The sequence below is a fragment of the Thamnophis sirtalis genome, unplaced genomic scaffold, assembly GCF_051295495.1.
Source record: "Thamnophis sirtalis isolate CommonGarterSnake01/CBP01778 unplaced genomic scaffold, rThaSir2_p1.2 scaffold_9, whole genome shotgun sequence".
Lineage (NCBI taxonomy): Eukaryota > Metazoa > Chordata > Lepidosauria > Squamata > Natricidae > Thamnophis > Thamnophis sirtalis.
In genome coordinates this window covers 24875282-24898496 of record NW_028261389.1, presented here as the reverse complement: position 1 = coordinate 24898496, position 23215 = coordinate 24875282, and the positions used below count along the sequence as shown (strand labels likewise).

Genomic DNA, 23215 nt, shown 5'->3' with positions numbered 1-23215 from the left:
ATACCTTTTTTAAAAAAAGTCCAATCTCTTAAGACTTGGGCTTGACAAATCGATCCTGGATCATTGATTATTCAGTTCAATTATTATAATTTTTGAATTATGTTTTTTAGGTGCTTATATTTCTTTTTGATGTTCTCTAGAATAATCCTACAAACTGGCAAATGTGCCATTTCCAAAATCTGCATTCTTTTAAACATAGAGGCATTTCTCATTCTCTAGTCATGGCAGAGTTGGGCAATAGGTAGCTGTCTTCAATGGAGAAAATAGAACAAAGCCAAAATTGGTGCAACCAAAAAAAGTGGTATTGAGTTTGAAAATGGGTTAGATCCAGCTAGGGCTGGGAAAAAATAAATCCAGAAGAAAAAAATCAAAGCCATCCCTAAGGGAGAAATAATACCCTCCTGGTCACTGCAAAGCTGCTATTAGGGATCAGAAAGAATTCCAGAAACTATGCTCTGCATGATATCCCTAACTGGTTCTTAACATCCATTGTCCACTTTAGCTCTTTCTTAAGCTTAAACTGTCCTGATATTATTGCAACCATTCCAGCTTTCTTTATATATTCCTTCTTGATCTCTTGACCACCTTTCCAATCTCACTTGTTTTCAAAGCTTCACTAAGTGCTTAATACAGTTACTTTGGCTTCTTTCTTTTCTGGATTCTTTCCTCATGGGAATTATTTGCACTTATATTTGAAATATCACCTTTTCTTTCTTTTCTTTTTTTTAGGAAAACCCACCCACTGAGGCTTTCACTTCTCATTAGCTTTTTCAGCTTTTGAATCTTCTTAACATTGCTCTAAGTTTATTAAAACCAATACCGTGTTTCTCTGAAAATAAGACAGTGCTTGGCCTTATTTTTGGGGAGATCTTGTTATTTTTGAGGTGCAGGAGGCGGCAAGCGTGGTCACCTCATGGCTTCTGCTGTGTTGTAATATTTTGGGAGAGAGCTTATTTTGGGGGAGGGCTTATTTGAGCACATGCACTCAAAAGCCCAAATTGACTTATTATCAGGGGAGGTTTTATTTTCAGGGAAACAGGGTAATACAGCCAGACTGATATCTTCAGATGTTGACTTCACCCAAATGGTGGGCAAAATCTTTAGCACTCTTTATGGTTCATACAAAAATTATTTCATCTGCTTTGCTAGAGCACACATTTATTAATATAACACTTAAAGGACATATTTGCCTTGTGGATTGGGAACAGCTGAAATGTTGGAAAAAGCAAATCTGGCTGAGGAATTCTGGACGTTGAAGTCCACAAGTCTTACAAGTTGCCAAGGTTGAAGACCCCTGCTATAGAACACCACAGACAAGAAAGGGCAGCCTACTTTACAACAGGTAGCTGCCTCAATCCTGTTTACAACTATTAGTAATATTGTTATCCATATAGATGCATAAGACGTTTGGCCACTAAAACCAAAATTGGACAATATCTTTTAATTATTTTAATTATTTTATTAATTTCCAATCTCAGTGAATAACATTAAAAAAAAACTAAACTTGGTACGGGAAAAGAACCTCCACTTATTAAAAATTACATTTCAGTCACCAAGACATCAAAAGTTGATCCTTTAAACTTCATAGATTTTACCAGTGTATTGCTATTCCAAATGTTTATTTATTTATGTATGCTTGCATTTATGTTGCTTGTTCTGTTACAAATGGCTAATCTGTAGGGGTTTCCCTCAGTTCAAAGGATACCAAGACGCTGCATCTATTTCCTTTTCCATCTTCTATACAAAACCTCTTGTTGTTTGTCACAGATAAACACAGCTTGAGTCTTGCCCTTGCAGCTTCTAACATTCTCTTGAGGACTGTTTCCCAGCCAAAGAGAGAAAAGAAAACCAAGAGGAACTTGTGGCCTATGTGGTTTAGCACTTCCACTTGAACTTGTTTTGATTACATTTCCACCAGCCTCTTCTTTCTTTGCTTGTCATTTGTTTATTCATTGTACTTGGACAATTTTAATCTGGGTATAATGTTCATAGATTGAAGTTCTTGGAATAGAAGCTTACACGCATATGGTATACGGAGAGAAGAGACGTGGCATGAAGATTTGCAGTAATGGCACCTAAAAGATAGGAAAAATAGGGTGTTATTTTCTTTGCACATTATACAAACACCTCACGAGTACTGTAGCTATTTCACATTTCTTTAAAATTACCTTCCTTTTACGTCCCACGAGTCCCAGCACAATAGCTATAAAAGGCAAGTTACATGGGGCTCAGTGGCCTTAATAAACATACCCATAAATCAACAAGTACAAGAGTTTTCCACACAAGTTTGAAAAAATGAAAGACGGCCTACATTTCTAAAGATAGCAGAGAAAGAATTCTGAAAATTTTGGGCTCCATTTCATAAAAGACTTTTTTTTATCCTTGGCTCCCCAAACTGGCTCCCTTGTTAAATAATAAGATTCTCTTCTTAGAATTTACATAAAAACCTTACAAGATGCACCAGTTATGTAAATATTTTGCAGGACAGACAATTTAGCAACAGAACTAAAATTTGTACCTATATTACATTCCCCGAGGACAGACTATCTCTGACGTGGCTCCCAACCTTTTGGGAACCAGGAACTGGTTCTGTGGAGAGAGATTTTTCCATGGACCGGAGGAGACATGAGTTTGTGTGCTGGCTTCATCCTACGGATGGGGCTTCGCTTGTTTGCACGGCCTGGTTTCTGGCATGCTGCGAGCCAGTGCCTGTCCACAGACCGGGGATTGGGATCTATGGAACATTACAACTGTGTGAACAATTAGTCAATGGAACAGCTTGTCTCCCAAAGTTGTAGGTGTTCCACTGCTGGAGGTTTTCAAGAAAAGATTAGACAACCATTTGTCAGAGATAGAATAAGGAGTCCTATTCTGGATAAAAGTTAGACTAGAAGACCTCCAAAGACCCTTCCACCCCTATGGTTCTAAAAAAGATAAAATGGTGTCTAAACCACCTAGAAGCCCCTACAGAATCTTCTCCCCAAGACAATATTACAATTTCCTACTGCCTAAAGAGTTACTTTAATTTCCTATGCTTTAACTTCTAGGCTTAAATAATGAAATTAAACCTTATCTTTACTCCAAAATTCCAATACCAAAAATCATTATTCTCAAACATACCAGCATGATGATTTCCTTGATCTAACAGTGGTTCTTAAGTGTTGGAAAAAAAGGGTGGCACAGTTGATAGCCATTGTAAAGATACCTGGTACTAGCAGCCTTCCACTCTTAAACCCCACTGCTAGAGGCAAAGGAGCATGCTAATTTATTTAACTAGATACTTTTTTATTGCGCTAGTTCAATTTAATATATGAAGTTCAAGCTTTCCATCCCAAATGTTATCTCCCACATTCTTCTAAGTGAAACATTCTAGCTACTCTCCCACCTTCCCAAGAACAAATGGACCACCGAGATATTGTCTCAGGGAGATTAAATTCTACATCTTGTTAACATAAGAACAGACTATGGGATGTAACAGTGCAGAATCTGCATAAATACTTTACACAAAATCAGCTATTAGTGAAATGTCTATAGAGATTCTCAATCATCCAAGTTTTGGTTGTCCCAAAGATGCTTTTTCCAAAAGGCAACTAGACTTTCTTGGTTTTTGCTTTGAAAATGTTTTGCTTCTCATCCAAGAACTGAAGAAGTTTCTGGGATGAGAAGCAAAATGTTTCCAAAGAAAAAACAAACCAAAGAGTCCAGTTGCTTTTTGGAAGAAGCATTGTTTAGTCAATTACTGAGATTCATTCAAAACTTATGTTTTTATGTTATTTTTGACCATGAGAAATTAAAAAAGAGGAAAAAAAGGAGATTCATCTATAAATAACAAAATATTTGTAGACAAAGTTAGATATTGATGTACTGTCAAGGCTGGCTAACTTTTGGATTGACTGTGGGCACCTTTGTACTCTGGGGTTGACATCATAAACTCCAGCGGTACCATCCCAGTAACTCCGCCATTTTAAATTTCCCCCAGAATTTGAAGAGATGCTATTACATTCCAGGACATTCAGCAAATTTAGGCAAGAGTTTTAAGACCTGGTGGGTCAAAGGGATATTGCAATGAATGACATTCTGACATCATGCGGCTTAAAAAAAATATGTTTGATAATCTCAGAAGTTGAGGTAGTCTTCTTGTATATTTGGTGTATATAGTTGAGATAGTTCTCCTGTATATTGTGTATATTTATTGTAAATTGTTTATTGTATATAGTGAATTTGGGATCAAATCATGCTATCTATGATGCAAGTGAAATATTGAAGGTATTCCTTTTAGGTTTAGGTTTAGGTTTAGGTTTATTGGATTTATATGCCACCCATCTGCCAAGGACTCAGGGCGGCGTACAACATAAAAGAAAACATATATTACAAAAATTAAAAGGGACATTAAATAAAGTATCCCCCCAAAAAACCCAATTGATATTTACAATAAAAATTTTAAAATTAAATTAAAATTAACAACTAAATTAATCCTATATTTTATTCTATTCAGGCCAGGCCGGCTTGCTGGAAAAGCCATTTTTTTAGGGCGCGTAGGAAGGACCAGAGATTGGGGATTATGGGAAGCTCCGGGGGCAGCTCATTCCAGAGGGAAGGAGCTCCCACAGAGAAGGCTCTCCCCCGGGGGTCGCTAGCTGACAATGTCTGGCTGACGGCACCCTGAGGAAGCCAACTCTGTGGGATTGCACTGGACGGTGGGAGGCTACTGGTGGCAGTAGGTGGTCTCGCAGGTACCCTGGGCCTAAGCCATGGAGTGCTTTAAAGGTCATAATTAGTAACTTGAATCTCACCCGGAAAACAACCGGCAACCAGTGCAGGCCGCCTAAAAGGGGTGTAACATGGGAGCACCTAGGTACTCCCATGATAACCTACGTGGCCGCATTCTGGACCAGTTGAAGCCTCCGAGTACTCTTCAAGGGCAGCCCCATGTAGAGAGCATTACAGTAATCCAGGCGAGAAAGGACGAGGGCATGAGTGATTGTGCACAGAGCATCCCGATCCAGAAAGGGGCACAACTGATGTATCAGGTGAACCTGGTAAAAGGCCCCCCTGGTCACGGCCATCAGGTGTTCTTCTAAACTAAGCCGCGTATCCAGAAGGACTCCCAGATTGCGGGCTCTCTCTGAGGGGGGTAAAGTTTCTCCCCCTATAATCAAAGATGGAACAAGATGCACAAATCGGGATGACGGAAACCACAGGCACTCAGTCTTGGAGGGATTGAACTTGAGCCTGTTCCTCCCCATCCAGATCCGCACAGCCTCCAGGTATCGGGACATCACATCGAGGGCATTGTTTGGGTGGTTTGGGGTAGAGATGAAAAGTTGGGTATCATCAGCATATTGATGATACCATACCCCAAAACCATGGATGATCTCGCCCAGCGGTTTCATATATATGTTGAACAGGAGGGGTGAGAGAACCTACCCCTGGGGCACCCCACAAGTGATGCACCTCAGGGCTGGTCCCTGTCCTCCCATCAACATGAACTGGGACTGATCCGACAGGTAGGAGAACCACCGCAAAATGGTGCCCCCCACTCCCAACCCCTTGAGTCGTTACAATAGGATACCATGGTCGATGGTATCGAAAGCTGCCAAGAGATCTAATAGGACCAGGACAGAGGAGCAGCCCTGTCCCGGGCCCGCCAGAAATCATCAACCAACGTGACCAATGCCGTCTCCATGCTGTACCCAGGCCTGAAACCCGCCTGAAACAGATCCAGGTAGGCAGCTTCATTCAGGTACTGGGGAAGCTGACGTGCTACCACACTCTCGACAACCTTCACTACAAAGCGAAGGTTGGAAACTGGACAATAGTTGGCTAAAGAGGCTGGGTCCAAGGAAGGCTTCTTGAGGAGGGGCCTCACCATTGCCTCCTTCAAGGCGGTGGGAAAGAACCACTATCTCAATGAAGTGTTGGTAATCGCTTGGAGCCAGCCTCGTGTCATCTCCCGGGAAGCCGAAATTAACTAAGAGGAACACAGGTCCAGCACACAAGTGGCAGCACTGAGTCTCCCCATAATCCTGTCCATGCCCTCAGGGGTCACAGGGTCAAACTCCTCCCAGATAGTCTCCACAAGATTCACCCCCATCGACTCGCCCAAATCTACCCAGTCAGAGTCCAAGCCTGTCCGAATCTGAGCGATTTTATCCTGCAGATACTGAACAAATTCTTCAGCCATACCCTGCAAGGGATCTTCCCCAGTTCCTTGGTTAAGTAAGGAGTAGGTCACCCTAAACAGGGCGGCCGGGCAGGATGTGATAAGAGCGGAAAAATGTTGCATTTTTGCTGCTTTTATCGCCATTAAGTAGGATTTAATATGAATTCTTACTAGTGTTCGATCAGATTCAGACTGGCTGGCCCTCCAACCACTCTTTAGGCGTCTTTTCTGGCTTTTCATCTCCCGGAGCTACCCAGAATCAATACTGGGTCAGAGGACGCAAAGGTACAACAATGTCCAAGGCCCCAGTGGCCACCCTATCCCAGGCTTCCACTAGGGCTTCAGTCGAGCTGTGAGCAAGGGATCCAGAAAAGGTCCCAAGCTCCATCAGGAACCTTTCAGGGTCCATCAGGCGCCTGGGGTGGAACCATCTAGTCAGTTCCGCCTCCCTGTGGTGAAGGGTAGCAGTATGGAAGTCAATCCTGATGAGGAAATGATCAGACCATGACAAGGGTTGGATAGAAATATCCCCTAAATCTAGATCATTCATCCAATGCCCAGAGATGAAAATTAGGTCGAGCGTGTGTCCTCTGTTATGGGTGGGGTCTTGAATTAACTGAGTTAGGTCCATAGCTGTCATGGAAGCCATGAACTCCCGAGCTGACTCAGATGTCTCACCAATGGAAGGCATATTGAAATCCCCCAGGATCATAAGCCTGGGGAAATCAACCGCCAATCCGGCTAACACATTCAGCAGCTCTGGCAGAGCCGATGAAATGTAGCAGGGAGACAGGTACGTAACAAAAAGGCCCACCTGAACTCTAAGACCCCAATTCACAAAAAGGGACTCACACCCACCTATCTGAGACACAGTGACCTCCTGAGGTCCAAGACTTTTCCTAATAACCACCGCCACCTCCCCGCCCCTGCCCTGGGCTCTCGGCCCAAGAAACACCTGGAAACACCACTAAGGGGAACACCCCCCCTCATGGCCCAACCAGGTCTCCGTAATGCACAGATACTACATTTAGGATACTACGATTTCTTTACATTTAAATACACTATAGATGAAAGTGTGATCCCAATTAGCCAGTTCTAACTTTTAGGATGGATCACTTTGAATGTTGAACTCGCTTCCCCTCCCCTTCAATTCTACTGTTAATCAACCTATGGTAACCTTTAATGGACATGGATGTACTAACATATTGGTGGCGCACTTTAAGTGCTGTGAGAGCCTCAGCTGCAGTTCTCCATTACCAAGGAAACTCTCAGTCAGTGGCACAGAAATGTTAATTATAGTATTCCAATTTAGGGGTGAAGAATGAGATTTCCCTTCAATCTTAATTTGTGCACCAATGAATGGCCCAACCTGTACTTGCTAGAGCAGAGAGACAAGAACAATACCCTGAAACCCATCAACAATAACAATAACCCACCCACCCCTGATAATGCCTATCCAAAAAGCTCACTAATTCAGCCACCGGGTTTTCACTCATCATTTTTAGGGACATTTTCAAAGCAAAAGTTTTAAGGGAGATTTCTTGAATGTTTTTCAGCAATGTGTACAATGAGATTAAAATTACTTTTCAGGTGACATAATAGGAAGGCATAGAAAGTGACAATCTAAAAAATAATCCCAGAGAGCACTGCCTACAGCTAATAATAATAATTATTTTTTAAAGTTTTTATTTTTTTTAATGAAAATGTCAAATCAATGCGTGAACAGTGTGGTACCTGGGCGCCATACATTCCAATCCAAATGAAACTAATCAGATTAAATATAATTATTACGTTCAATTAACTTATATATTTCTAATAACAATACACATTTATATTAGGTTGCAATCTATCATTCCACATTTTCTCATTATTACTTTCATTTTATAAGATAAACATGTAGACATTAATATTCCTTTATTTCTATCACTTATTGTGTCACCTTTTATTGAGAAACTTTTTCTTTCTTTCCTGTCTAACTTCTAATTATGTCACCTGCCTAAAAAAAGAGAGAGAAAAATGGAGGGGGGGAAGGGAAGGAAGGAGGGAAAAGCTACTCAAAACAACAATAGAAAAGCGGAATCATCCACATCATCTCTTGTAAACAACTAACAATTATTAAAATACAAAAATACTGAAAGTGAAAAACATAAGTTGAAAGGCCAAAACTAACCAACAATTAAGAGCTGGTGAAGAGATGTAGAAAAATGCTTCTTTTCTGCTTAGAACAGCAATGACCATCCCTCTTGGAAACCAGAGGTCACATTTTGTAGGCAGGGCAATGAAAAATGGGCAAAACCAGTATTTTCTGGATTTCCCCCCCTTATTCCACCCCCCCCCCCCCCCATCCTTTCTTAAAACTACATTAAGCCCATTCTGCAACCTAGCCACAATTTTTAAAAAGTTTTCTACTTCAAAATGAACAAAAAATATGTGATTAATCTTTGGTAATAAGAGAGTTGTAGGTTCCCCTTTGGTTTTGTTGCTTTTCTAGAAAATGTAGAGACCCAAAACTATGTTGGAAAGGATTTTGCTCATGGCAGGACAAATGATATTCCTATACATTATTCTTACTGATACATTTTGCATATCAGATGACTACAAAGGGCCGAGATATTCTTTTGACACCTATTGTCTATCTAACTGGAAGAGCAGCCACTTGGCATGCGCATGCACACTGGGCAGCTGCTCTTCCGATTTCCAGTGCTCCCACATGCAAGAAGACCAGCTGGTTGGCACGCTGGAACCTGGAAGAGCAACAGGCGATGGCTCACGTGCCAGGAGAAATGGCTCTATAGGTTCGCCATCATGGGACTATAGCATCCAGTCTTTAGTACGTACTGAATTGATTTGCTGGGAAATTTAGTTGTTGGGTTCTTAGTGCACTGATAATGATGATAATGAAATGTCCTCAGGAAAACAACCAAGCTCAGGTGACACAAGAATCCAACATCTGAAAAGACACCACCCCAATGTGTGTAATGTTTAAAGATTCACTATAAGTGAAATATTGGAACTCCACTTAACACATTACAATTCTATAGCTTTCACTGCCATGATGAATGCAGTAAACTGTAAAGCATCTGATAAACTCTAGACTGAGCATACAATTTCAATCTCTTATGGTGTAATGTTCCAAATAACTCATGCATTCAGAATCCCCAAGCAGAAAGAGTTGATCTATGGGTGCTGTACCTTTAAAGGAGCAGTCTCTGAATAAACAACATATTTTGAAGAATTAGTTCAACACCAGAAGTAATTTAGTCTTTTATAATTTAGCAATAAAATTAAATCTAGCTATTATGACATTTGCTGAATTTTCAAAGTTTGGTTGACATTTCCTTGACAGTTTCAATCTGAGTGCCATTCAATCTAAGTACACTGGAAGCATCAAATACCATATTTACTTGAAATACTTTTCTGATTCCTAATTCCAGCTATACCCCTAACATCCAATATTTTCATTTTCTACCTTCCCTATCATTTTTTTCCAAGGCATGCTAATTTAAACAGCAATTCCTCACTAAAGCTGGACTTACTAGCAAAGGCCTTTTAGAGATCTAGAGTTGCTATAATTGCCTTGCTTCTATTGTGCTGCTCATTAAGGGCTGCTTGGCTCCTACTATTGACAGACAGAGCATATAATCACCTAATAACTGGATAACAAACCCAATTATAGGTTATGATCACCATCAGATAGTGTAAGACCAGAATTACTTCCTTTGAACATATTTTCCACATTTATGTAGTATAACTCACCGCAGAGAACAACTTTTCTAAATATTCTACAAAATGAATGGCAAGATTATTATTTTTTTCATTTTTCCTTTCATGCCATAGCTGTGGGTAGAAATTTTCTGTATTTATATTTAGCATCTCCTTTATGGCTTTCAATTACCTTTTTTTTACATTAGTTCTCCTGGTCATCTCTTTAAGCACCATAATTATAGCTTTAGAGGGGCAGATTGAGAACTTTTATGTCTCACTTTCACTGAGTAACTTTTCTGATATTATATTTTGTGTCCTGTGGTACACAAATTTCTTTTAAATAATTGTTTAAATAATTAACTGTTATTTCCTAATAATTCAATGCAATTTCTCATTGTAGTACTGTAATTATTTTTCACAATCACAAATAAAAACTAGAATCAAAATGGAAGATCTTAGGCTTTATAAAAGAGCTAATTAGTGCCAACAGGTAGATACTATAATGTCTTTGTTCTCACCCATTAATCCAATCTGTTGCCTCCTCCTTCCCTGAAACTTCCCTCAAAAAATCTATGATCTGTTCCCATCACATGACTTTCTATTTTCTGTTTTGTTGGTCCAGGGACAATTGACTATTTCCCCCCTTACATTTCATAGTTTTCTCAGCAGGTGTCTTGCTATTTCCATAATTGTTTAATATCATTTGCTTTTATTATCTATAATTCACAAGATTACTCTTGAGTATACCTCCTCCTTAAATGATCAAATTTTCTAAGACTTATCTAAACTTCTTCAAACATTACCTATTTTTATTTTCTTCTAATGTCCCCCCATTTGTTAATATTTTTGAGAGAGATCATCTTTGTTTCTTGCAGTTTGCATAATTACCCATCTTTCTTGTTGGTTTTTATATTTGGTATTTTTTTGCCATGATAATACCTGGCTCTGAAAGACAATTATTGATTTCCCCTTTCAAATTCTAAGAATATACCTGTATTTTCCTTTGATGATGTTTCATATCTCTTTCAATAATTCCTCAGTTATCTTTTTACATAAGATAAGCACTCTTAATCTGCCCCATAGTTAACTTTTTATTATAGTTGCATGACCTCCAGAGGATAAGCAGGTTGAAACCTAGCTAGAAGCTAAATATTTCCCAAAACTACCTGATCTTTAGACTATACTAGTATTTCAAAATAATATCATGGAAGAAGCAAAGGGAAACCACTTCTATACAATTGCCAAGAAAATTGCATTAACATGCCTATGAAGTCACCAGGAGTCAATTTGAAGGTGATTGTCCTTTTAAAATATTTAAATATGCTTGTATAGGACAATGTGGGCTGGTCAGATCACTACTAATGGGATAGAACTACGTAAAAGCTTACATAATAGTTTCTTTGCCAATTTCTGTTTCCCATCAGCCTGAATATTTTATGCCCATTATGAAGAGGCTCAAAATAAATAGATGGGTTTCTAACCAAGCAGAAAATAAGCTTTGGGCTTTTTCCCTTATCAGCAGCCATGCCATCCCTTACTTAGTCTGGTTTGGCATCTGCCTGTCATAGGAGAGTTCCATTTCATTCCTCCTCCTTTCCTCCTGACTTTATTTTTTGCATCTCAGACCAAGGCACTTGACAGTGGTACCTTGGTACTCAACTGCTTTGAAACTCACTGAATTTGGTACTCAAGACATTTTGACGTGAACCATTTTGTCCTGGTGCTCATCGTTAATTTACTACTCAGTGCACAAGCTAAAACATGTCAGTGTCAGGTGACCTGTGACTCACCATATTATTCCTTATAGGAAAAATGTGTTAGGTACTCATTGTGCTTCCTGGAACCAATAAACAATGACTGTCAAGGTATCACTGTAATAACTAAGTGAGGGACAATGGAACCAACCAATGGGACATAGTTAATTTTAAAAGGGTCTAAGGCAGAGATGGTATTCAGCAGGTTCTGACTAGTTCTGGAGAACTGGTAGCGGAAATTTTGAGTAGTTCGGAGGACTGGTAAATACCACCTCTGCCCCGCTCCCATCAATTATCTGCCTCCTGAGTCCCAGCTGATCAGGAGGAAATGGGGATTTTGCAGTAACCTTCCCCCGAGGCGGGGTGGGAATGGAGATTTTACAGTATCCTTCCCCTGCCACGCCCACCAAGTCACGCTCATCATGACATGACATGCCCACCAAGCCACACCCACAGAACTGATAGTAAAAAATTTTTGAATCCCACCACTGGCCTAAGGAAATGGCACAGTAGAAGCAGGCAGGGATCAGTCCTCAAAATAGGGTGAAGAAATTGAAAGAAATCATCTTCATGGCTCAGGCCAAAGTTTAATCCAATTGAAAAATCTGTTTAGAAATGATGGTGTTTAGGAGAAGGGAAGAATTTTTTCTCTCTTACAACCAGACCTCCTGTCAGCTACACTGGCCAAAGACCTGCTTCTGATTCTCCTATCCCAAATTTGGTATCTTTGTGGGTATAGTATCACTTGAAGCTTCAGGCTTAGAGGGCTGGATAACCACTCAGTACTTCTCTATTCAATTTCCTTGAAACAACGTGAAATAATAAAGTATACTATTTGTATTATTTTCAGGAAGCCTGACGGAATTGGCTGAAAAGGATATTAATATCTGTTCTTATTTTCCCGAAGCTAATTGTTATATCCTTTCAGATGAAGAGCCTAGGAATTCTCTATTCTTCAAAATTTTACTTCAGCCGCTTCTCTTCTAATCACTTAATTTTTTTTCATAGACATTGTCCTTTCCTCATGCAAAGAACTGTCCTTAAAGTCCCTTTATCAAATATGGATATGAGGACACTGGGAGTTTTTGTTGGTTTATTGCTTTTTATTGCTTTATTATTGTTTGTAAACCACTCTGGGTTATGATATGCAAGAAGGGTAGTTATATTGATCTTTACATAAATAAATAAAATTTTAAAGAGGATATTGATCTAGCTTCTCCTATCTTTTCCAGGAAAAAAGGCTATTTGTAGTACAGGCAGTACAAGTAATCACATTATAGTATAACTCCTACATTCAACTAATGGACCTTTACATCTCTGTCAAGTTTAGGCTTAAAAAAAAAGTATTACAAGATGTCCAGAGAAGTACCATATTTTTCAGACTATAAGACACACTGGAGTATAAGACGCACCAAGATTTTGAAGAGATAATTTTTTTAAAAAAAAGTTTTTGCACTCTGCAGGCCTCCCAAACCCTCTGCACACCTTGTTTTTTCTGAAAAACAGGGCATGCAGAGTTTGAGAGGCATGCAAAGTGCTCCTGGGGCTGAGCAGGGGCAAAAATGAGCAAAAAATGGACCATTTTTTGTGAAACCAGGCCTATTTTTTTTCTTTCCAAAAAACAGGACATGCATAGGCTTTGGGAGGCTTGTAGAGTACTCCTAGGGGCTGGGGGGGGGGGGAATGAGTTAAAAAACAGCTCATTTTTTCCTTGTTTTTGCCCTCCCTAGCCCCCAGGAGCACTTTGCAGCCTCCCAAACCCTCTGCACCTCCATTTTTGTGCAGAGGGTGGGGTTTAAGGAGGCCAAAAATGCTGCATTCAGCATATAAAACGCACCCAGATTTTCACCCCCTTTTGGGGGAGAAAAAGGTACGTCTTATACTCCAAAAATACGGTAGATGTAATTCCAAAATACATCTACAGTAATTATTCCAAAGACCCGAAAGTAAGGGTGATGAAGAGTGAAGATGTTCTTATGTAGCACTTGCATCCTGCTATGGCAGATCTGGGCATTTTACAACCCTGGGGCCATAACTGGCCCTTTGGCTGCCCCTGTCTGGTTCAAGTGAGGTAAATCAGAAATTAGAAATCAAGCATAAGTAAGTGTATGCATGCACACAATGCAACTGTGTGGCTTTTATTCTGAAGGTGGCTTTTTTTCCAATCTAGGCATGTCCATGTGTGCCTATGCACCTTCGCAGCCTTATTGGTTCAGCCCTCCACAACAGTCAGGGTTTAATTATATGGCCCCTGAGAAAATTAATTGCCCAATGCCTACCCCTATATTATGGTCTCCAACTAAATCCTTAACTCAGAAGTGGAAGAGGTGGACCTGAAGTGTCAGCAGTCAATCAGACATCTGTAGTCACTGAGTTTAAGCAGCTGAAATAATGAGGGGCTAGATTTTGGGAGGACATTAGTCCAAGAACCTATCAGCAACAACGCAGGCTGAGACACAGAGATCAACACAAGACCTGAGAGGAGAGGACAGCAATACCTCTAATCAAGCTAATCACCACCTCCAGGCCCTTGTCCTCTGTTGAAATAACTTTCTGACTTCAATCCTGGGTTCTTGCTAGTTTTGTTCCTTGCCCTGCATTTAAACCCTTGGCTTGACATTTCAATTGGCTGGTTGAATTCTCTGGTGTTCCTACTCTGGACTGTAAGAGACAACATTTGTATTTCAACCTCTGCCCTTTGTCCTGCTGACCACTCAAATCTGAAGTTAAAACTTTGGGCTCTGGCAAATCACTCGCTCCATTACCAGCTGTTATCGGGAAGTTTACAACATGGTAGTAAAGCCTTTCAAACCTGTAATTACCTGGCATTTTGTTTTGTCTGGCAGAGCCAGGGGAGACAAAAGTGATCACCGTGATGTTCCCATATGTATGTGGGTTGTGAGCTTGAAACCAACACCATACTTAGAGCTACTGACAAAAACAAGTTTCAGTTTGGAATGTCGGTGGTTCTAGGCACTCAGTGACTGAACTGTAGAAATATCCAGTCTGTATCAGGATTCCGAAACTAGTTTGGATTTTCAGCACCATCACAATGCCTAAATATTGGTGAGTTACACTGCAAATCTGAGCTCTGCTTCATTTCTTGTCATCTCTCCTTGGGAGTTCTTGATGATGAGAATAATAACATCATCATTTCCTGGCATGGATTCTGCCTAGGACAGGGGTCAGCAACCCACGGCTCTGGAGCCACATGTGGCTCTTTCATCCCTCTGCTGCGGCTCTCTGTCTCCAGTCGGCACTACAATTTTGAAAGGAGGTTCCGTTTTTTTGGGGGGGGCAGCAGGGCACATCAGGAGACACTATCGCAAGGGGTGGGTTTTCCAATCAGCTCCACGATTTATAGGGCTTTCAGTTAGGGAGGGCAGAGGAAAAAAGTTGCCGCGCTAGAAGGAGACTCTATGGTGGGGAAACCAGACTTCTGTTTGGCTCCAGAATTGAACAGGGGGCTTCTGGTTAGGACCTTTGTGGCTCTTTGAGTGTTTAAGGTTGCCGACCCCTGGCCTAGGAGGAGTCAGGACTTTTACTGGTAAATTGCCTCACAATTTTGGTATTGTACTGATGTTTCAGGAGGAGAGCGTCTTATCCGAGTACTTCTGTGAAATACCAGACTCTCCATGGTAAGCAAATTCTCAGTGTGTAATTGTGCTACTTTTCATGTACAGAGGAATGGAGTCCTGCCAGCCACCAGGTGTAAGGAGTGAATAGTGATGTCTTTTCATCTACCTAAGCCCATAACTCCGTAGGTTTCTAGGCAGACTTCAGCTGTACTTGTCCCATAACACACTGCACTCATTCTTTAAGCTACTCTCATTCCATCCAGTACCTGGAACCTTACTCTTACTTTGCACCAGTATTTGGAACCCTGCAGTGTATTCTTGCAGTCAATGCTTGCCGTGCCAGAGCTGATGGCTCTCACAGGTGTCACTGGGATGACAACATCTTCCAAATTAACCTTCTGATGAGCCATGAATTTAGCAGCTATCTAAGTAAGGATCAGCCTGGGTCAGTTAGAGAACTATCCACTTGATTATCCCTTAATGAGGAAACACTTACAGAAGAAGATATAATTAACAAAATACTAGACTGTGCAGAAATGGACAGATTGACACTGATGATAAAAGAAAAAGAAGACACAGAATATTTTTGAACATGGGACTTGTTTTACCAATGGTAAAGAGAAAATGTATAAATAAACTACTGTATTTTTGGACTATAAGACGCACCGGAGTATAAGACACACCAAGATTTTGAAGAGGAAAACAAGAAAAAAAAAGCTTTTGGCCTCCGCGCATGCGGTTTTTGCTCTCTCCAGTCCCCAGGAGCAGGCCTCCCAAACCCTCTGTGTGCTCCAAACCCCCCATGCATGCCATTTTTGCTATCTCCCGCCCCCAGGAGCACTCTGAAGGCCTCCCAAACCCTCTGTGCTTCCTGTTTTTGTGAAAAATGGGTACATTCTTGGCCAAAACAGCTGCACAGAGTGGGGTTTTGGGGGATCAAAATGGCCATATTCGGTGTAAAAGACGCACCAACATTTCCACCCTCTTTTGGGGGCGGGGGGGGGCGTCTTATACTCCGAAAAGTATGGTATATTAAAAAAAAAAGAAAATACACTATCAAGAGGATGTCTACTCACCAGCCAGAGTAGCCCAGTAATCCACACTGGCCACATACATCTACTTCAAATGCATCGCTTGAAATCATAAGCCTCTCCAACAACAGCATGCTGGCTCCATAACCTATCAAGCAATCTCTTTCCATTTCTCCCAGACGTAGTCCTCCATCGCGGGATCGGCCTTCAGTGGGCTGCCTTTAAATCAAGATGTTTGTAATTATTTTATTTCCAGTGACACGTGCAGTTATGCTTCAGCAATATGTATACAGGTAGACGTCGACTTGCTACCATTCTTTCAGTGACTGTTTGAAGTTACAATGGCAGTGACCTACGACTGGTTTTCACACTTACGACCCATGGCTACGTGATCAGAATTGGGGCGCTTGGCACCTGGCATGCATTTTTGAGTCACACTATCCTGGGATCATGTGATCACCGTTTGTAACCTTTCCCCAGCTGGCTTCTGACAAGCAAAGTCAATGGGGGAAGCCGGATTTGCTTGATGAGCGCATTATTTACTTAACAACTGCAATGATTTGCTTAACAAAGATGGCAAGAAGATTGCAAAATGCGACAAACATCAGTTAACAATTTCCTTGCTTAGCAATGGAAATTTTGGGATCAACTGTGGTTGTAAGTTGAGGACTATCTTTATAAATTGTGTCTTTCCTTTAATTAGCTAAGGATCCAGCAGTAGAAATAGGAGAGCATCTGATCACCTCTATATAATGCAAAACAGAATACTTTCTTCTGCATAATTTATTGGACATATCCATTCAGTTTGTATTGGAGTGATCCGATGGTCTAGAGGTAGAGCTTTTGCCTCACAATCAGGAGGCTGTGAGTTTGATCCTAGGTAGAGGCTGATATTTCTCTCTGGGCAAAATGAGAATATATCTACTGAACAAAAACTCTGCATTGGTGACAGGAAGGGCATCCAGCCAAATAAACACTCAGCTCCATTCAGTTGCCCAGACTCCACCCCACAAGGGATTATAGGGACATTAAAAGATGATGATATATATATTATATAAAGAGTATAATGTAATATTTAGTTTTTTAAGACTTCAAGTCCAACTTCAGTTTGAAGCTCCTTGGATGGTGCTTGGTCAATTATAGTCACTCTGAGCTCTTCCTTTCTCACAGAGGTTTTATCTGAGGGAAACTGGAATCAAGCTTTGAGTGGAAATGGAAGACACGAGTCTAAGAAATAATAGTAACTACCAGTAATATAATTGAAAACAATTTGGAATATATGTGAAAAAATGTGCACTGGTGTAACAGCTGAAAAATAGTAGCAATCTCTATTCAGTGGCTTTCCTTACATCATTATATATTAGTGATGGCGAACCTTTTCGGCACCAAGTGCCGAAAAGGGAGCATGTGCGCGGGCAGGCAGCATCAAGGGCACTTCTGATGGGCGCACATGCTTCACTTATGCGTGGGCGCTAGTCTGGATCACCAGGAAGAGGAGCTGCCCAGGGGGCACGCACGTGCCGGAAAATGAACTTCTGGTTATTGGCGCGCGCATGTGCACCAGCCAGCATGTTTTCCAGTTATTGCTGAGCATGCACACACACCGATTAGCTGGCCGGCACACATGCTCACTCTGGAAAATGGAAGACGAGCTCTTCCGGTTTCCGGAACTGCCACACGCACACCAGCTGATCATCGCATGTGCATGTGCATATGCACCAGAGACCCGGAAGAGGAATGGGTGACACTGCCAGGTGACATAGCTCTGCGTGCCACTTGGGTATGTGTGCCATGGGTTCGCCATCACGGTTATATATTATTTTGTTTTGTACATTTCTGTCCTTGTTTCCATCATACCTGGTAAGAACTGCTCTGGGTCCTCTAGCTCTTGCATGCATCTTGTCCAGCACCATGTGCTTCAGTTTCTGATAATACACGGGGCCAAAATAGATATAGGCTTCTAAGGGTTCCCTGAGAAGGAAATTACATAAAAGCAGAGAAATGAACTGTAAAATTATGCACGTCAGAATTTTACAAAAATACATGACTTTTGTTAGGAATATAATTCTAACGGTTGGGTTGGCAATATATAAATCATGTAACAATATTGTATCTGTTTCTTTAAACATGCTGTAAAATGTGATTGGTTGCTGTTTTCCTCAATCAGCCATAAGAGGGAGCCAGAATGACTGTTAGCGCTCTCTCTGTTCGTTAGATGCTGGGCTGATCTGATCTGAGTGTTTTGGAAGCTGGCTGTTAGAAAGTGCCATGAGCTATTGTAAGTTTTGCAACTGTTAGCAAACTTTGTGAATGCCAAACTGATTATATGATACTGGACTATGTTATTTGGATTATCCCTTAACTGAAAGACATTGATGACTGACTGTCTTATCCATGTATGACTTGGACTGTTTGATGGACTCTGATACCTCTATTTTCACGAAAGTAAAAGCCTATTTAAACTGCAGTGTCTCTGTATGCTAGTTTGTGTGTTCTCCAACACAACTCTCATAACGCTTCACTGAAAGTACTCGCTCTCCCAACAGGGAGCTTACCTAACAACTTTAAAATAACTGGCATCCAGAATAATGGTGCCACATATGGAAAAAACTGCATGGTAGATAATTTGTGTTTTCCCCCCCCTTCATTATGTCTTAGCCAAGTCCCATCCTCACAGAAGCAAAAACTATAACTGTTACTCAATTGAGAGAGAAAAACAAATATCTGATAAAAGGTGAATATTGTTATCTAAAAAGAAAAAAAAACCTAGCTCAGTTCTTTCTTTCTTTTTTTTTTACATGAAGGAAATTCCTGAAAAGGACTTTTAGCGTAGCTACCAAAGTGGAGGGCCTAAAAATGGGACCCCCGGAAATAAAAATAAGTGGAGAAATAAGTGTTAAGCAATGGGGACAAATTCAATTTTCCCTCTTCCTTCTCCTCATTATTGTGGGATGCGGTACAAATTCCTTCTTTCCCTTTTTTGTAATCACCAACTCTTCTATTTTCCTAAAAAGTTTAATATTTTTTTTAAAAAGATCTGTTTTACTGACTTGCACACAGAAGTATAACATAGGGGTGGACAACGTGAGCTCTGAGGAAAGCATCTAGTGTCTAACCTCTTGATCAATATTACTGCAAATCAGTGGCACCATTCTATGGTAGGAATCACACAAAAATATAGCGTAAAGCCTTAAAATAGAATTTTGTTTAAACTAAAAGGAAGCCACCTGCTGCGGGCTACTGAAATTTGCTAACGTAAGAGGGAGAACAAGCAGTTTTTAACCAACAAAGGCAAATTACAGACGTTCATTAAATATGTTGAAGTAAGATTTAACATCTCAATGCATTGGGTCTGGAAAATCATGTCAGCTTTTTAAAAAAATGTTCATTTCCCTTAAATCAAATTTGATTTAAGATTTTTTTTAAAAAAAGTCCTTCATACTTGGAATAAGCTAGTGTCAATGGTACGTTGGTTTTGAAAGAGGAGGGAATAAGAAATTTAAAATCAGAATGAAGATAAAGACACATGTCACATGGCTCCATCCTGTCCTTAAGACATCTCATATTCCTTTGAACACCACAACTCCGAAGATAGTTTAATCAACACAGCAGGAATCTCAAGGATCAGTCAGCTCTGCCAGACTGACTCAATAATTCACAAAAGCTCCAAGAGAAAAAAGCCCCAGTTGATTAACACCTGCCTCCAATACAATATTTTATATGACTTTATACAATAGAAGGTTACTAAACTCCTATAAAACATCTATCATTAGCAAAATATTATGAGCAAACAAGACTTCCTAACTCGGAAAAGTTTTGTTTTGTTTTGTGAGATGATTTAGGGATAAGGGGTTAAAAAACCCCTTTAATAATGGGTTTTTATCTTTCTGGGCGTTGATGACAAGAGGAACTGATGTAATTACTACTTAATACAATAGGAAATTGGCTATGTAATAGTATACATGTGATTATATGTTATGAAAATGGAAAATAAAAAAGTATATTTTAAAAAAACCCTTTTGAAATAGTTCATATAAAATTTAGTACACATTATCATGACATGTATCATCAACACATGCAGATGCATTAAAAACTGGAAGTGCCATGTCTTGCAATACCCTTTCAAGGTCTTCTTACCCTGTGATGCCAGATGTTACGTAATCCTTCCCCAAATAGTTATAGCCATAACGAACAAGATCTTCGCATACGTCTTTAACTTTACTGCCACCGAACGCCGTTCCGTAATGAAATCTGCCATCTAGGACTCCAGCTTTTCCTGCCAGAAGTTCAATGAGTTTTCCTACCTGGGCAACACAGAACAGTGATAATGTTTCACCACAAGCAACCTGTGATAAGGTAGTGGAGTGTTGTACTTAAGGTACAACAGAAGAACGGAAGTGTTATATTTAAGGTATCTTAGCTCTTGGTGTACGTTTAGTGAACACCAGAGAGAACACTTGGTCTGACCAAGATTGCTGTGGCCCGCCAGTGGAGCTGGTAGCAGATTCAGACAATGAGGAGGTTGGGAAGGAACATGGGCCAGTTCTGGAGTCTGGGGAAAGGCTCCAACAAGTGCTCTGCATCAGAGGCAGAGATGGGGCCAGGGCAGTCTCACATTTATCAGCTGCCTTCGGAGTTAGACATCAGTGAGGCAGACAAACAGCTGGAGCCTGTTCCCAGTGTATGCATGTGCAGAGTTGCCAGACGAAGGGAACAGCTAAGAAACAAGGGTCGACTTGGGAGTAAGGCCACAGGTGGACAGTGAATGGCCCCTCCCATAGGGAATAAAAGACAAATGAAAGGGGAGGAGTGTATGCATGGAGACAATTAGTTCATTCCTACATTCTTGCCAAATATTGTGGCGTCTGAAAGATATCGACCTGGCCACTCTCCAAGCCTGATAAAGGTTGGTAATTGTGAACTATCTTGAAAGATGGTAGGAGAGGAAAGACTTTGCTGGAGAGGAATTCACTGTAAATTAAATAAAAGGGGTTTATCAGGACGAGACTCAGCTGTATGCTGCTGGGGAAGCCTAGGTCAGAACAAAGTTAATGTTGGCAGTAATATTTAGCTACATCATATTGTATTCTTTTACTCTATTTCCACACAGTTTTATCCATTCTCCTTGGGCAATATAACCAAGAAAGTCTCTTTCCTAACTGAGCTTGTTACAAGTTTATGATGATGATGATGATGTACAAATAGCTATATTTCTTTACCATTTTTAAAAAGGAGTATAGAATCAGTGAGCTAAAGCAAAACTATGAACTGGGGCTGATCAACCAAGACAGAGAACAAGAAACCTGGGATGCCCGCTCTGACATTTAACCAATGTTTTATAAGCAACAAATCGAATTAGGCAGAAGGCAATTAACAAAGGCTACGTAATGCAGAATCCAACACATTTATGTTTGATCAGGCTGGCAGTAACTAAGAGAAGCACAGATTCATTTTTACCAGATTCTTCCACCAAAGCAGCTTCCAACTGCTTTATGAAGATACGCATTACTGATAAATAATTAATGTAAAGGTCCCAATAGATAAGCATAAACCTGGAAAATATTATTGGGCCAACCCGGTTTCTTTCAGCGAATAGAAAAGCACAGGCTTTCAAGATACATAATGGGCTGCACATTTGTTCTACCCTATGAAGAATAATGTAGAATATGGGAATTGACATTGCCAATAGACAAATCTATTAAAAAGGATAACAACTGAGCATTAAAAAAATCCATTAAAATGAAACACAGTTATAAGTGTATGCCGTTACATACCGTCATACGTGATGGGAAGCCATGGGGATTCATGATGATATCAGGACAGATTCCTGAATCACAAAATGGCATGTCTTCCTGAGGTACAATCAGTCCACAGACTCCTAGAACAGAATGCATCTTTCAAAGAAAAGCAAAGAATTCATACTGTACATCAGATCAATAGCGTAGTCCAATTCTTATCCTGAGTGAAGAATTACTGGGCAAATGTTAAGTTTTATGTTAGAAAAAAGTGTTAAAACATTTCCTACAAAAATATTCTTATGTGCATGAGGGCATGAGGTCTTAACTTAGAGAAAACCTAGTAGTCATAAAGAGCTGACTAAAAATAATTTAGTCAACTACCGTATTTTTCAGAGTAGAAGATGCTCTGGACTATAAGACGCACATTAGCTTTAGAGGAGGAAAACAAGAAAAAAAATCTGCCTCTGCCTCCCAGAATCCATCTGTTTTCCGCTAGCATCAAACATCCTGGGCAGTTTCAGCACATTATCATAGTCCCGGCATGTGGCTCATCAGGGCTCTGCTCTGTTGTGCCTACCACCAGTCCACTGAGCTGAGCTGCTGCCGCTGCAAGGAAACATTGGAACAGCTGAGCAGCTGATTGGTGCTTGGATGTGCTTCCAAGAATACCGCCGATCAGCTGTTCTAGGCGGCGGGGATTGCCAGCAAATGGGCGGCGGCGGTGGCAATCCCTGCTGCCTAGAACAGCTGATCAGCACCGCACCAACCCCATCTCCCCCCACCGCAATATTTGCTCTATAAGACGCACAGACATTTCCACCCACTTTTTTTGGTGTGTGTGTGTGTGTGTGTGAAAAATACGGTAACTGCCTTACTTTTGAAGGGAAAGAAGTATAGTATAGTGATCCTGGGACTTGGTCAGAACATAAACCAAAGAACTAAGCTCACAGGGAGTAGGGAAAACATAACAAGGCAAGATTTTTTTTTAAAAAAAATGATTTAGTGATTAGATTGATAACCTGTCTTTCTTCCTCAAGGCAGTTTACATGATGATTTTCCTTCATTTTTAACCTCCCAATAGAGACCAGAGACTGGCCTTAGGACACTCAGTGAGCTTCCATGCTAAAAATGAACTTGGAATCAAGGTCATTCAGTTCTTCTCTAATACCTTAACCAGTCTATGCAGTCTATACAATTTAATTCATAATTAAGTAGTGATCCACACTTTAATTTGGTAAGATTGTCA

The 23215-nt window shown here is 40.5% G+C and overlaps 1 protein-coding gene across 1 annotated transcript in view; it reads right to left on the bottom strand.

Annotated features, from left to right (window-relative positions):
• Window positions 1-337: 337 nt before the first annotated feature.
• The window catches only part of POLR3B (RNA polymerase III subunit B), a 74295-nt gene continuing 51417 nt past the window's right edge, over window positions 338-23215 (bottom strand). Inside the window, exons 24-28 of the mRNA XM_087723092.1 lie at window positions 22006-22109; window positions 20369-20535; window positions 18089-18202; window positions 16277-16450; window positions 338-2075 (exon numbers count right to left, since the gene is read on the bottom strand). Of these exons, the coding sequence (XP_087579218.1) occupies window positions 1946-2075; window positions 16277-16450; window positions 18089-18202; window positions 20369-20535; window positions 22006-22109 (689 nt within the window). The 3' untranslated portion in view covers window positions 338-1945. The remainder of the gene's footprint in view (window positions 2076-16276; window positions 16451-18088; window positions 18203-20368; window positions 20536-22005; window positions 22110-23215) is intronic.